General features: G+C 45.1%; 1 protein-coding gene across 1 annotated transcript in view; it reads left to right on the top strand.

Annotated features, from left to right (window-relative positions):
• The window catches only part of LOC130357387 (chymotrypsin-like elastase family member 1), a 41,014-nt gene extending 25,987 nt beyond the window's left edge, over positions 1-15,027 (top strand). Inside the window, exon 8 of the mRNA XM_056560080.1 lies at positions 14,950-15,027. Within this exon, the coding sequence (XP_056416055.1) occupies positions 14,950-14,958 (9 nt within the window). The 3' untranslated portion in view covers positions 14,959-15,027. The remainder of the gene's footprint in view (positions 1-14,949) is intronic.
• Positions 15,028-16,434: the final 1,407 nt, after the last annotated feature.

Here is a 16,434-nt window from a genome sequence, read left to right as displayed (position 1 = left end):
CATTGCTGGATAAGGGTTTCCACGTATACGTTGATAACTTTTATACCAGCATCCCTCTGTTCAAATCCCTTTCCGCCAGATCCCCGTCCGCTTGTGGGACCGTGTGGAAGAACCAGAGAGGCCTCCCTCTAAATTTTGTTAAGATGCCTATACCCAAGGGTGAGTCCCGTGCCCTGACCCACGATAACCTGTTGTTGGTCAGGTATAAAGATAAGAGGGATGTCCTTATACTCACCACTATTCATGGGAACGGCAGCACCCCTGTCCCTGTACGAGGTACCGTGGGACCGGTCCTCAAGCCCGATTGTATTCTGGACTACAATCGGTATATGGGGGGAGTTGATCTCTCAGATCAAGTCCTCAAGCCATATAACGCCATGCAGAAAACACGGGTATGGTACAAAAAAGTTGCGGTCTACTTGGTACAGGTTGCCATGTACAGCGCTTTTGTACTATCCCAGTACGCTGGCAACACAGGGACATTCCTCCAGTACCAAGAAGAAGTCCTAAGGTTCCTGATCTTTGCTGACTGGGAAAGATCAGGGCGGAATTCCCAAGGGTCTGGAGTTATAGGTGCCAGGATCGTCCCAGGCAAACACTTTCCAGGTGAGATCCCCCACAGTGGAAAAAAGGGGCGATCCCAGAAAAAATGCAGAGTGTGTTACAGGAAGGGGATGCGGAGGGACACCAGGTATCAATGTGACACTTGCCCAGATAATCCTGGCCTCTGCATAGGCTGTTTCAGGGAGTATCACACTTCCATGGAGCACTAAATTTTCCCTTTTTATTTGAATTTTCCATAATTTGACAAATGTACCAAGTCCAGAGTACATTCCAAAATATAACCCAAATAAATCACTAAATTGCCCAAAAAAAACTGAAAAAAAAAAAAAAAAATGATAAGACCTCTGGGGGTGTTTTTTAAAAAAAAAATGGGTCATAGGTCATTGAGTCACTATCATCAGGGACTTTTTTATGTTGCCTCAAATGCGCAGCGTTCTCTCTCCACCTGAGCGGGTGCGCATTTGAGGCAACAGGTTAGGGACGGCCACACACATCACATTCCCAGAATGATGACTCAGAGCATAGGGTTTGGGGTGGGCATTTTTTGTTTAGTTTTGGCTATGCTCTGGGTCATCATTCTGGGAACATATCCTGTATCATTATTTTATGATTTATAGTTTTCTGGCCCACTGTACCCCATATTACGGGCCTCTGTACCCCACCTGTCTACCCCAGTTACGGCCCGTTGTCCCCCATAGTGTTCCCCTATTTTAGGGCTCAGTGCTCCCCCCATTAATGCTCCTTGAGGGGGGGTCCCACATCCTGGCTGCTATAATAAGCTCAAGGCCCCTGACTGACCTCCCACTCCAAGACCTGGTGTGCACCCGCGGAGCGAAAATTATCAAAAATTAAGGTATGTCCTTATTCCAAAGAAATGTATTTACAAATTTTGGGGGGTCTTTTCTGCTAATAACCCTTGTAAAAATGTAACATTTTGGAGAAAACCCACATTTTAGTTAAATTTTTTTTTTTTTTTTTTTTACATATGCAAAAGTCGTGAAACCACTGTGGGGTATGAAGGCTTACTTTACCCCTTGTTACGTTCCTCAAGGGGTCTAGTTTCCAAAATGGTATGCCATGTGTTTTTTTTTTGCTGTCCTGGCACCATAGGGGCTTCCTAAATGCGACATGTCCCCCCCCCCATATCAGCAAAGTTTGCAAATGTGACTCTTCTGAGCATTGTGGCGCTCCTGCAGTGCGCTTGACGTCCACTTATGGGGTACTTCCATACTCAGAAGAGATGGGGTTACAAATTTTGGGATGGTATTTTCTGCTATTAACCCTTGCAAAAATGTGAAATTTGGGGGGAAACACACATTTTAGTGAAAAAAAAAAAATATTTTTTACATATGCAAAAGTCGTGAAACCCCTGTGGGGTATTAAGGCTCACTTAACTCCTTGTTACATTCCTCAAGGGGTCTAGTTTCCAAAATGGTGTGCCATGTGGTGTTTTTTTTTTCTTTGCTGCTCTGGCACCATAGGGGCTTCCTAAATGCAACATGCCCCCCAAGCAAAATTTGCTCTCAAAAAGCCAAATATGACTCCTTCTCTTCTGACCATTGTAGTTTGCCCGTAATGCACTTCAGCTCAACTTATGGGGTATGTAAAAAAAAAATTGTTTTACATATGCAAAAGTCGTGAAACCCCTATGGTGTATTAAGGCTCACTTAATTCCTTTTTATGTTCCCCGAGGGGTCTAATTTCCAAAATGGTATGGCATGTGTTTTTTTTTTTTGCTGTTCTGGCACCATAGGGGCTTCCTAAATGCAACATGCCCCCAAAAACCATTTCAGAAAAACGTACTCTCCAAAATCCCCTTGTCGCTCATTCGCTTCTGAGCCCTCTACTGCGCCCGCCGAACAATTTACATAGGCATATGAGGTATGTGCTTACTCGAGAGAAATTGGGCTACAAACACAAGTATAAATTTTCTCCTTTTACCCCTTGTAAAAAATTCAAAAATTGGGTCTACAAGAACATGCGAGTGTAAAAAATGAAGATTGTGAATTTTCTCCTTCACTTTGCTGCTATTCCTGTGAAACACCTAAAGGGTTAAAATGCTGACTGAATTTCATTTTGAATACTTTGGGGGGTGCAGTATTTATAATAGGGTCATTTGTGGGGTATTTCTAATATGAAGACCCTTCAAATCCACTTCAAACGTGAACTGGTCCCTGAAAAATAGTGAGTTTGGAAATTTTGTGAAAAATTGGAAAATTGAGGCTGAACTTTGAAGCCCTCTGGTGTCTTCCAAAAGTAAAAACACGTCAATTTTATGATGCAAACATAAAGTAGACATATTGTATATGTGAATTAAAAAAATGTATTCGGAATATCCATTTTCCTTACAGGCAGAGAGCTTCAAAGTTAGAAAAATGCAAAATTTTCAAATTTTTCATAAAATTTGGGGATTTTTCACCAAGAAAGGATGCAAGTTACCAAAAAATTTTACCACTATGTTAACGTAGAATATGTCATGAAAAAACAATCTCGGAATCAGAATGATAACTAAAAGCATTCCAGAGTTTTTAATGTTTAATGGGACAGTGGTCAGATGTGCAAAAAATGGCCGGGTCCTAAGGTGTAAAATGGCTGGGTCCTTAAGGGGTTAAATACCCCCATTTGTGAGGGTCGCGGTGTTTAAAGTCCCATGCAAATCAATGGGAAATGTATGTTCCCACATAACTTCCGTACGGCTGGAGATATTTCAATAATACCTGGTACATATATTACTTATATGTCAAATAAAAAGATATGATAGTTAAATTAACCCTTACCTACAACCTTACATAAAAGATGGATTTTTGTTTAAAGTCCTATGCGAGTATATGGGACTTCCAGTACCTTACTCCACAAGCTCCGCTCTGCATCTCCTGGTGAATGTGTCAATCTGGCTTGCAAGCCACACCCCATCTCACAAAGAGAGGAGGTCAGGATAGGAGGTCGAGATATGAGGATGGGATATGAGGTCGGGATATGAGGATGGGATATGAGGTCAAGATAGGGGGACGGGATGGGAGGTCGGGATAGGAGGTCGGGATAGGAGGTCGGGATAGGAGGTCGGGATATGAGGTCGGGATATGAGGTCAAGATAGTAGGTCGGGATAGGAGGTCGGGATATGAGGTTGAGATAGAAGGTTGAGATAGGAGGTCGGGATAGGAAGAGAGGATATGACGACAGGATATGAGGTCGGGATATGAGGACGGGATATGAGGTTAGGATATTAGGACGGGATATGGGGTTGGGATATGACAACAGTAAAAAGCTTCCGTCTTTGTTGATTTTCCTCCCCAACAAGGATTAAGAAGGAAAAACCGGGCAACGCCTGGTACTCAGCTAGTACATATATATATATATATATATAATAGACTACAAAACACACCCAAAAATAGTCCCCACAAAAACTTCAACATGTCCAGCAAAAAGAGTACTCACACAATTACGTCAGTGAAAAATTTAAAAAGTTATGGCTCACAGAATGCGGCAAATTACAAACATGACCTTTATTTTTTTTCAAAAAATTTGTTTATGCTATAAATGAACTAAAATATAAAAAAAATATAGAATATATATTTATTTATGTATTTATAGAAATTTGGTATCGCCATAACCGTATCAACTTGCGGTGTAAAGTTAACATGTCATTTATACCGCATGACGAACGACCTAAAACCTTTTTTTATAAAAATAAAACCACAGAATAGATTTTTTTGTGTATATCACCTCATAAAAATAAAATAAAAAACAATCAGAGTGTCACATGTACCCCAGAAGTCAACTTGTGACTTTATATGATGGCAACAAAATATCCTAAACTAAAAGGATGCCCCAAAACCCACACAGCACACCTAAATGTCTGAGGCCTGTGTGAAAGACACATAAAGGCCACATATGGGATATTTCTAAATACGTCAGAATTCAGGGAATAAATCTTGAGTTGTATTTGTTTGTCAACACCTACTGTGTTACAGAAAAAAAAAATTGATTAAAATTAAAAATCAGCAAAAAAATGAAATTCATCCTCCACTTTGCTTTCATTTCTGTGAAACGCCTAAAGGGTTAATAAACTTTTTTTAATGTCATTCTCACTACTTTAACAGGTGCAGTTTATAAAATGGGGTGATTTATGGGAGTATCTAGGCCCCTCAATTTCACTCCTGAAAAATCAGATTTTGACATTTTCTTGAAAATCTGGAAAATTGCTGCCAAACTTATTAACCTTCTAACATTCTAAAAAAGTAAAACAGTGTTTATCAAATGATGGGAACATATTGTAGATGTGAATCATTAATTTGGTGCGGTATGACTATTTATCATACGAGCAGAAAATGTAAGGTCTAGAAAAAGGCAATTTTTTTTTTTTTAAATCAAAATGTATCACTAATGTAAAGTACAATAGTTCACGGGAAAAAAAAATGCAGAATCGCCTTCATAGGTAAAAGCATCCCAAAGTATTACAAAATAAGTTGACACATGTCAGATTTTATACCTTTGCCTTGGTCATTAAGGTCAAAACAGGCTATTGAGTAATGGGGTTAAAAAAGTACCTATCACCAAATAAACTGTTCTCGACTACCTCAGGCTATGTTCCCTAACTACTCCTAACACCCCTGCTGCCCTTAAAAACAATTTCAGAGCTTTAAAAACTGTGTATCATACCTTTCTTCTTGCTCACATAATGCAATTTCCCAGCAGGAGAAAGTGGGCGTTTCCCAGCAGGCATTACATCACTGAAGCCTGCTGGGGGACAACTTTCACCCATGGTTGCAGTACTGTGATGAATAGAAGACCTCAGGCTCTGGACATGTTTCAGTCTGTGTTGCTATCAGTGAGGCTCTCCTTCAGCTGTCAGTCTGTGTGGCTTTCTGTGAGCATCTGTGGAGCTTTCACTTTCTGTGCAGCTTACAATCAAGCTTTGTGCAGAGAAACACTTCTTGTTCTGTCAGACACCTGTGGGGCATAAATGCTCATAGTATCCCTTATAACATTTTGTGAGGGGTGTAGTTTCCAAAATGGGGTCAAATGTGTGTGTGTGGGGGGGTTTCTGGCACTATGGGGGCTTTGTAAACACACGTGGCCTCGAATTCCAGACAAATTTTCTCGACAAAAGCCCAATGTCGCTCCCTCTCTTCTGAGCATTGTAGTTCGCCCGTAGAGCACTTTACATCCACATATGGGGTATGTTCTTACTCAGAAGAAATTGGGCTCCAAATTTGGGGGTGGGGGGGTCTTTTTTTTCCTATTTTCCCTTGTGAAAATGAAAAATTTAGGGTAACACCAGCATTTTAGTAAAATATTTTTTTTTTTTCGTTTTCCCATCCAACTTCAACAAAAATTCATCAAACACCTGTGGTGTGTTAAGGCTCACTATACCCCTTGTTACGTTCTGTGAGGGGTGTCTTTTCCAAATTGGGGTCACATGTGGGTATTAATTTTTTTGCGTTTATGTCAGAACCGTAAAACTGTAAAATCAGCCACCCCTGTGCAAATCACCAATTTAGGCCTGAAATGTACATAGTGCGCTCTCACTCCTGAGCCATGTTGTGCGCCTGCAGAGCATTTTGCGCCCACATATGGGGTATTTCTGTACTCAGGAAAAGAAGACTCACAAAATTTATAACGCAATTTCTCCTTTTACCTCTTGTGAAAAAAAAATGGGGCAACACCAGCATGATAGTGTAAAGTTGTTTTTTTTACACAACAGGCTGGTGTAGACCCCAACTTTTAATTTTCATAAGTGGTAAAAGGAGAAAAAGCCCCCCAAAATTTGTAACACAATTTCTTCCGAGTATGGAAATACCCCATATGTGGCCCTAAACTGTTTCCTTGAAATATGACAGGGCTCCAAAGTGAGATAGCGCCATGCGCATTTGAGGACTAAATTAGGGATTGCATAGAGGTGGACATAGGGGTTTTCTATGCCAGTGATTCCCAAACAGGGTGCCTCCAGCTGTTGCTAAACTCCCAGCATGCCTGGACAGTCAGTGGCTGTCCGTAAATGCTGGGAGTTGTTGTTTTGCAACAGCTGGAGGCTCTGTTTTGGAAACACTGCGATAAATCTTTCATTTTTATTGGGGGGGGGGGCAGTGTAAGGGGTGTATATGTAGTGTTTTACCCTTTATTATGTGTTAGTGTAGTGTAGTGTTTTTAGGGTATATTCACACGGGTGGGGGTTTACGGTGAGTTTCCTGCTAGGAGTTTGGGCTGCGGCGGAAAATTTGCGGCAGCTCAAACTTGAAGCAGGAAACTCACTGTAAACCCACGTGTGTGACTGTACCCTGTTTATTCACATGAGGGGGCAAACCTCCATCTGTTGCAAATCTACAACTCCCAACATGCACTGACAGACCGTACATTCTGGGAATTGTACTTTTGCAACAGCTGGAGGCACACTGGTTGGAAATCCTTCAGTTAAGTTCTGTTATCTAACTCAGTATTTTCCAACCAGTGCGCCTCCATCTATTGCAAAACTACAACTCCCAGCATGTCCTGATCGCCGAAGGGCATGCTGGGAGATGTAGTTATACAACAGCTGGTGGTAAGCAAATACAACTCCCAGCATGGTCAGGCAGCCGTTTGCTGTTCATGCATGCTGGGAGTTGTAGTTTTGCAAGATTTAGAGAGTCACGGTTTAGAAACCACCGCACAGGGATCTCCAAACTGTGGCCCTCAAGATGTTGCAAAACTACAAATCCCAGCATGCCCAAACAGCAAACTGCTGTGTGGGCATGCTGTGAGTTGTAGTTTTGCAACATCTGGAGATCTGCAGTTTAGAGACCACTGTATAGTGGTCTCCAAACTGTAGCCCTCCAGATGTTGCTAGGTAACTTACTGGCTTCCGTAGTCTGTACCATGGAGCCAGCCGCACATCATCGCTCCCCGCTGCCGCCGATCGTTGGCTCCGCCGATGGTAACTGGACCTCCGGCATCGGTCACAGGACAGTTCCCCCGTTCTGCCCGCACTACTGCTATTGGTCGGTTGCTTCTGACCGACCAACAGCAGGGATAGGAGGGGTGGCACCCCTGCCACCTCACTCCTATCCCTTCAGGGGGATCATGGGTGTCTTGGCAGATCGCCGGTCTGAATTGTCGGAGGACCCCCCTGGGAATTTGCACAGGATGCCTGCTGATAGATATCAGCAGTCAACCCGGTCCTGTCCCCGCCCGGTGCGCAGCGGGGACCGAAATTCCCATGGGCGTACAGGTACACCCTGGATCCTTAAGTACCAGGGAGCCAGAGCGTACCCATATGCCCTGGGTCCTTAAGGGGTTAAAGGGGTATTCCAGGAATGTTTTTTATTTGACTATGCTACAGGGGCTGTAAAGTTAGTGTAGTTCATGATATAGTGTCTGTACCTGAGTGTGATGTTTTTCTCACAAATCTTCTGTGATTTTCACCCCAATATTTATTTTTAACAGCATACAAAATGACTGTTGTCTCAGTTTTTTCAAAGGTTGCAATGCAGCCAAGACCTGACTCACTAGTCAACTGATGACAGGGAGCCTGTCTGCTTCAATGGGTAAAGGGATCGCTTGGTGGGAGAGAGATCAATCAGTAACTAATGCAACAGCTGTAGGCACCATGATTGATAACCACAGGTCTTTTGAATGGATGCAGCTCATTTATGTTTCAATAAGTAGGGTGGCTGATGTGTGGGAGGGAGGAAAATTGAATTATGTTTTTTTTAGGCAAAATAAGAAAACTGAAACAGGAAATACCAGTTCACAAAAAACTAGCTGCAGTGTCAGGTTTAATTTAAGATTTTCCTAGTTAACGACGGAAAATATGGATTTTATAAAGACAGGAGGCGAGTATCAAATGCATTATCCTTCTTTATTCAGCCCAATAGCAGAAAGAAATGCAATGTAATGTAATAACAAAGAAAAAAGAGAGGGGGAGTGTTGGTCACCTAGCAACCACCTACGCCCCCTCTACATTCCGACCAATCCTCTTCCACCTAAGTCCATATTAACCAAGTCCAGCTCCACCTCCTCCTCTTTCTTTATGCAGACAGTCCTCCACAACCGATACGGCAGACCAGGAGAAAGGCGTAACAAGAAGAACAGCAACACGAATCCCACGGCGGATCCAATCTTCATCGAACTGTAGGACTCAACCTTTTCTGGTAAGAACTGGAACACGATCCATCCACAGACCTCCAACAAAGAGGTCCGAAACCCGGAGGAACAGAAAATTCATCCAACGGTACTCACTCGGGTGCAGCATTCAATACCCTGGAAATGAAAAAACACCATGACAGGGATGGGCATAGGGAGGGTTGATACTCGCCTCCTGTCTTTATAAAATCCATATTTTCCGTCGTTAACTAGGAAAATCTTAAATTTTATGGCAGACAGGAGGCTCGTATCAAATGCATGTTCAAAGTACCTAACAACAATATCACACAATAAACATTATAACACTGACATAGAAACATGAGTCTCAGGTCGAAAATAAAACGTGCGAAACGTATTTTCCGAAGACCAGTCTGCTGCTTTCATAACGTCAGACAGAGAGACTCCCGCCTGAGCCACCTTGGTAGCCATGGCTCCTCTAGAGGAATGCGCTTTAAAAATGGAGACATCAACCCCGGCAAGGATCATTGTCATACGGATCCACCGGGATAATGTTGGGGAAGACACCGGACGATGCGGAGTACAGAAAGATATGAGAAGTTGGGAAACAGAATCTGAACGCAAGTGAGCTGTCCGAAGCTCATAAGTCTTAAGACACCTAACCACACACAACTTAGGATGTTCCGTAAAACTCGGATAGAACACCGTTCTCAGATCGGTTTTCGTCCGGCGAGCAATGGAGAAGAGCACACCCCCGGGTGTAAATTGTCTCCTCGATACCTCCAATGCTCGAACATCCGACACACGTTTGATGGATATCAAACACAACAACATGGTCAGTTTGAATGATAAAAACTTGAGAGATAAATCTTCATTATCCTCCCAGGAAGAAAACAACCGAAAAATCAGGGATACGTCCCAGGTAGAATGATACCTAGGAGCAGGGGGGCGTTGAAATCGAATGCCGCGCAAAAGACGACACACCAACGGGTGTTTACCCAAAGTCGCACCATCTACATGAGCGTGATGAGCAGAAATTGCGGATCTATACACATTAATCGTCCGATATGCTTTACCAGTGTCAAAAGCCTCAGATAAAAAATTTAAGACTCCGGACACAGGGGCATGAATGGGATCCATCTGTTGTTGTGAGCACCAATGAACCCATAATCCCCAGGCAGATCGGTAAGCCGATCTGGTACCTGGAGCCCACGCATCTCGCATGAGGTCCCTAGCTGATCGTGAAATGCCGATACCAAGGTCCGGCATCCCGAGATCAACCATACCACTAACCGCAACTGACCGGACAACACTAATGGATGCGCGTCCCCCATGGGGTCCAGCAGCAGAGACTGAAAAAGGGGACAAATTCGTGGATAATCTATGGTCATCCCCAGAATCTGGGGAAACCAAGACTGGGTCGGCCACCAAGGAGTGAGCAGCACCAGAGTGGATGCCTGAGACTCCGTCTGCCATAGCACTCTGGGAATCATGGCAAATGGGGGAAACGCGTACAACGTCCCCGAGGGCCACATTTGCAGAAACGCATCCGTGGCCAGAGCCTCCGGATCCGGTTTCCAACTGAAGAACCGTGGCAACCGTCGATTCAGTCTGGACGCGAACAGATCTAGGTCCAAAGGACCCCATAGCTCCCAAATTGATTGGAAAACCGACGGATGTAAGGTCCAGTCGCTGCTGTCCATCAGATGCCTCGAGTTCCAATCCGCCACGGAGTTGGAGACTCCCGGAAGATATTCCGCCAAAAGGAGAACGTCCCTCTGGAGACAGAATTGCCAAAAATCTTTCGCAATGTCCGCCAATATCTTGGATCTCGTACCCCCAAAGCGGTTGATGTACCGCACGGCCGAAACGTTGTCCATGCGAAGCAGGATACAACAATTTGACCTGTGGAATGCGAAACTCTTGACTGCAAAATAGCCCGCCAGAAGTTCCAAGCAGTTGATATGCAGTAGGGATTCCTCCGGGGACCACTTGCCGCCCGTGGAGGACGAGCCGCAACGGGCTCCCCAACCGCTCAGACTGGCATCTGACTCCACAATCAAATCCGGTTTGGAGGTGAATATCATCCTGCCATTCCAATCCTGGACGTGGCGGAGCCACCAGTACAGGTCGGCGCGGGCCTCCTGAGACAGAGGAACTCTGTCCGCATAAGAAAGACCCTCCGCTAGTTTCTCGGTCTTCAGGCGTTGTAATGCCCGGTAATGGAGAGGGGCCGGAAGAATGGCCTGAACGGAGGCCGACAATAGGCCCACGATGCGGGCTACCGCCCGTAGTGAAACCAAGTCTCTCCTGAGCAGGGACCTTATTTCTTTGCGAAGCAGTGCAAGCTTCTTGTCCGGAAGACTCAAGATGGCCATGGGGGTGTTCACCATGAAGCCTAGAAACTCCACGTCTTGAGTGGGAACAAACACAGACTTTTTGTGATTGATTAAGAACCCCAGATCCGTGAGAAGGGAGCAAGTCCAATCCACGTGTAGTGACACCTGCTGAGGAGACTGAGCCATAATCAATATATCGTCGAGATATATGATAAGTCTCACCCCTCGACTCCTGAGAAGCGCCATAACCGGTCTCAGGAGTTTGGTGAAACACCACGGGGCAAATGAGAGGCCGAACGGAAGACAGGTGAATTCCCACTTCCCGTCGTCCCAGAGGAATTGGAGATACTGCTGGGAAGAAGGGTGAATTGGTACCGTGAGGTACGCGTCTTTCAAATCGATCTTTGCCAGCCAATCGTTTGGAAGAAGAGAATCTCTGAGCAGATGTATGCCCTCCATCTTGAAGTAGCGATACGACACATACTCGTTTAGATCCCTCAGATTTATGACAGGCCTGTGGCCTCCGTCTTTCTTCTTCACCAAGAAGAGATTGCTGAGGAAGCCCGGTTTGTCCATAGACACCCGGACAATGGCCTTTTTGTCTAGCAAGTCCGCGACCTCTTGGTTTATCAGAGTCCTGTCTGCCTCTGAGAAGCAAAGATTTGTCGGCCACCTTGATTGGACCGGTTCTGACATGAAGTCTATCATGTAACCCGATACCACTTGCAGCACCCAAGGGTCTGTAGAAATCATGGACCAGTGGTGGGAAAAATATCGTAGTCTGCCCCCCACTGGGGCCGAACAAACACTCTGTACAGTCCAACCCACCTGTGTTCCTGCCTCTGGAAAACCCTCTGGAAGTACCACGTGACCTCCAGGGCCGTCCTCGGGTTGGGTAAAAGGGGTTGGTTGGCACGGGTGCAGGGACCGCCTGAGGTTGAGGTCTGTCCTGCACATACTGGACGGTGGGTCTAGCATAGGGTCGAAAATAAGCACCTCTGCCGGAAGGTCGACCCTTGCCCCTTCCGGCTTTGCCGAAAACCTTAGCGGATTTTTTCAATGAGGATTGCGCCTTATCCAGGCTGGAGAACAATCCTACAAACTTTTTAATGTTTTTAATTAGAGAGTCTCCAAACAGGAGGCCCTCAGCAGATGGGCCCGGCTCTTCGGTAGCTAAGTGTGTCAGCTGCGGGTCAAGTCGCATCAGTATCGAGCGACGCCGCTCAGCGGACATCGCTGAGTTTGCGTTGCCCAATAGACACGTGGCCCTCAAGGCCCAGTTTCTGAGGACACCCGCGTCCACTAAGCCGCCTGTTGCCACCGCATGCTCAGCCATGTTGAGAATTTTGGTAAGCGGTCCCAAGACGTCCAACAACTTGTCCGGCACGGACATGAAGGATCTGTCCAGACCCTTCTTCGGGTTTTTACCAGATTTGAGCAAGTATTTTATAAGAATCGGGTCCAGTTCAGGAGTAGCCGTGACCTTGTTGGCCACTGAAGGTCGCGGACATTCCGATCGCAACTTGCTGCGGTTACTGCGATCTAAAGGTTTCCGTAGCCACGCCTCCACATATTTAGCCACCTGCGGCAGCGGGGACCATTCCCCAGACCTGGGATGTTTAATGTCGTCTGGGTCAAAAAATGGCACCCCTAGGGAGTCCAATATGGCGTGCGGATTGCCCGTAGCAGTAGCAGACCCGGTGGGGTCGCACTCCTCCATATCACCTACCTCCTCTTCATCGCCTTCGATAGAAGAGGGTAAAGACACCTCATAATCCGCCTCAGACTCCGCCTCCGATTCATCAATGTATGAATCGGGTTTTGACCGCTTAGCAGAGCGTGTCGCCCGTACATCATATTCATCCTCCCGGGCGGAGGGTCTTAAACCCGATTTCGGGTTGGCGCCCGAATGAGGAGGGCCGCCTGAAATATTTTGTCCATCTCCCACCGTCAGCAATGGTGTGGGAGAGGTCATGGCGTCCGAGCAATGGTGGCGTTTCCTCTCAGACTTACCGGATTTCTGAGGTTCAGAAACCGGACTAGGTACGGTCGCCGTGGACGGCGGACCTGCAGAAACCACTGCGGTGTCATTGCGGGATTGAGATACCGCCAATGAGATGGATTTGGAAATGTTGTCATTCATGACCGCCATGGCGGACGTGAGAGCGGATTTAATGGAATTGTTCACTAGCTGATGAATTTCAGCAGCGGACATAGAATCAGTATTATGAGCAGTATGAGCAGGATTGGGGCCATCCCCCAGGGTCATATCCAATTTATTATCCATCATATAGCACAGGGAAAAACAATAGATTTCAGGTCTGTAAAGAGAAAAAGTGGGGTAAGCCACAGTAAGTACTTATATATATAGGCAAAGGTATATATGTATATAATATAACAACAGTATGTACAGGAAGGAACAAGCGCAGTCCGCCCCGTAACCTGAGGGTTACTGACACAGCTGTCACAGACAGCTGTACGTCAGCGACACAGCAGGATCGCGGCACTGTCAGCGCTTCTGTCAGAGCGCCTCCAGTAGCCGCAGTATGTCACGGAGCCCTGCGCGAGTCCCGGTCGTCCCCAGTGTTTTAACACACTGTGGGAGGCCAAGCCGCGTAGTCTCGCGAGACCCTGCGTGCTCACGTGACGCGCTGATGCAGCGTGTACGAGAAGCGCGCAGGGAGCGAGAGGAGGGGGCGGAGACGAAGGGAGGAGAAGAAAGCCGACGTCACCACAATGGCGACGGCCCAGAACAACAGGTAATGAGTGTGAACAGCGAACGAAAACGCGGAACACCGGCAGGGGCCAAGAAAGGGGACAAACACAGGAGAAAACAGTGTATTAACGCCAGGGAGGGACAGATACGTCTAGAGACAAAAGTACAGGGAAAACCACAAAAGTAGGGAGAAAAAAGATGCAGAAGGCCCGGTGTATGAAGTATCTACACCGGGTCATATAACACAAAAAAGGAAAATCGGATGACAGAACATAAAACAGTGAGATCTGGCACAAACAACCAGACACTGGAGTAAATACTTATCTGATGTTAACACTGCTATTGAGCAGAAAGAAAGAGGAGGAGGTGGAGCTGGACTTGGTTAATATGGACTTAGGTGGAAGAGGATTGGTCGGAATGTAGAGGGGGCGTAGGTGGTTGCTAGGTGACCAACACTCCCCCTCTCTTTTTTCTTTGTTATTACATTACATTGCATTTCTTTCTGCTATTGGGCTGAATAAAGAAGGATAATGCATTTGATACGAGCCTCCTGTCTGCCATAAAATCTCAAAATATGCCACAAGATAAATCCCCTAGGGGTTTCTGGGCCACGCCTCATTTCTTTGAGAAAGCCATTCAGAATGGCGAAAATGTTTAGAAGAGAGGATTAATGTTTTAATAGCACACTGTACCAGCAACCTTTCTAGTTAGTACACCGAGTGTCCGAGCTGCAGCAGGGCACTGGGGTACACTAGATAGTAATGACAAACTAGTAGTCTGCATGACAGACATTTCATGATTCTATTGGAGAGGAATTAACTGGACACAGTGTTGATCATTTTAAACACCACTGCCATCTAGATGCAATAAATGTGCAACACACTAAGTTGGAAATTATTTTAATGAGCATAATTAAGTTATATTTTATGGGGGATTTCTAGTCAGGGTTTATCCTGAGGGGATTTATTCCCCAAGTAGGTTTTGTGTTACTAATTTCAAAATATAGCCATTTAGCTCCAAGACAAAGATTCTTCCTAAGCACCCTTCATTACTGTCTGGCAGGTAAGTACTAAAATCACCTTATGGTGGATAACACCTTTAATATATTAAACAAGCCTATACAAATTCAATGACGCCTCTTGTTTCAGAAAGCAGTAGTTCTACAGAAGAAAAGCATAGACTGTATGTGTTGGTTGCTGTAGTAGTTACACTCGTATTGTATTGTTTTCAAATTTGTGCATCTTTTCTTTCAGAGCATCTAAATTGCTAAAACGTGAACAACTGGAGAAAAGACAGATTGTGACATCTGATCCATTTGCTATAATATCAAGGATATTCTATTAAAAAATCTATTTATCACAGACTGTCTTTAGAGTGTTGTTTTTTTTTAATGCATTGGTCCCTTACAAATATAAATTTGTTCTTGGTCAACAGTTATAATAAAAAAATTAGATGTTGTGACTATAATGGCTCCAAAATAAGTATACATATCTGAATAGACTGCTGGAAAAAGAGTTACCACTTTCTACGTAGAGTTCTACAAAAAAAGGTTCTTTAGGTTGGGTTCTCATGCTCACACGAGCAGAAAACCATGTCCATATGTTGTGGCTAGTAGATATGTGATGGCACACTATTGCTTCTGTGTGAGGTGCAAGATTGTGGCTCAGGGTGGTCAGATGTATCACTTCCTGACACCAGGGCACCGTTAACCTACACAGTCCGAGGATAGGACGGCTTCTCCTGGGCCAGGTGCGGGATAATAAATACATTGATGCCAGGTTATAGATAACTGTCTTTACTGAGGCAGGAGTAGATGTTACAATCCTCACAGCGCAGATTAGAGTAGAGGAGATACAGAATAGCCCTTGGGAGTATTTTGCATGGGATTTTAGACTTAATTCTGAGGCTTTCCACGCTGACAAGGGTTCTGATAGTGTCCAATTAACATTACGCCACCAGTGTATGAACTATCTCTGTGTGGCCTGTCAACCTACTGGGTATTATGCTCACAATTTAGAATTTCCGAATCCTCCTCGGCGGGGAACACATGCAGAATGGCGCTGTTACTTGCTTGAAGATTTGCTTTAGGCCCTTGAATCACCTCATACTCGTGCTGTCTCTTCTCCACACTGCAGCTCACACTGAGCGCTGCACACGCTTAGATTGAGCACTGACTGACTAGCTCCTCCCCCCTACACTATATATGGAGTAGCTAGGGGGGCATCCCATTGGGCAACCAGGGTCACATGGATACTCTGCATCATCCCTCTCCACAAATATCCTGTACATTTCATAAAGGTACAATGCAACACAATATAAATTAAAAGGCAAAGATTACAATGAATATTACAGCCTCACCTGGGCAACAGGGCCTATTGCAAGCATGAGTTTACCTGACTGGATGCACTCCAGTAGTTGGACACCACAGATACACGCTTTTTTGCTGGAAATGCAGTTACACAGTTTTACCTGAACAATTTGGAGTGGCCCAGTACAGGAGTTGCACCTCTGTACCCCAGCTGCCCTGTCTGGCAGACTCCATACAGTGACCCCTGTCCCCCCTGCACTTATGTTCTACCTACTCCCTTAAATGCCTATGTTATGTAGTATAATGCACATAAAATGTGTTATAACTTTAAGACCTATTGTCATGTGATTGTAACCCAGTGAGGTATCAGTGACCATGGGACCCTTCCTAGTTACCCCTATATAAGCAGTGGGTGGAGCTAGCTCTCTCT

The sequence above is a fragment of the Hyla sarda genome, chromosome 2, assembly GCF_029499605.1.
Source record: "Hyla sarda isolate aHylSar1 chromosome 2, aHylSar1.hap1, whole genome shotgun sequence".
NCBI lineage: Eukaryota > Metazoa > Chordata > Amphibia > Anura > Hylidae > Hyla > Hyla sarda.
This window is presented reverse-complemented; position numbering and strand designations above follow the sequence as displayed.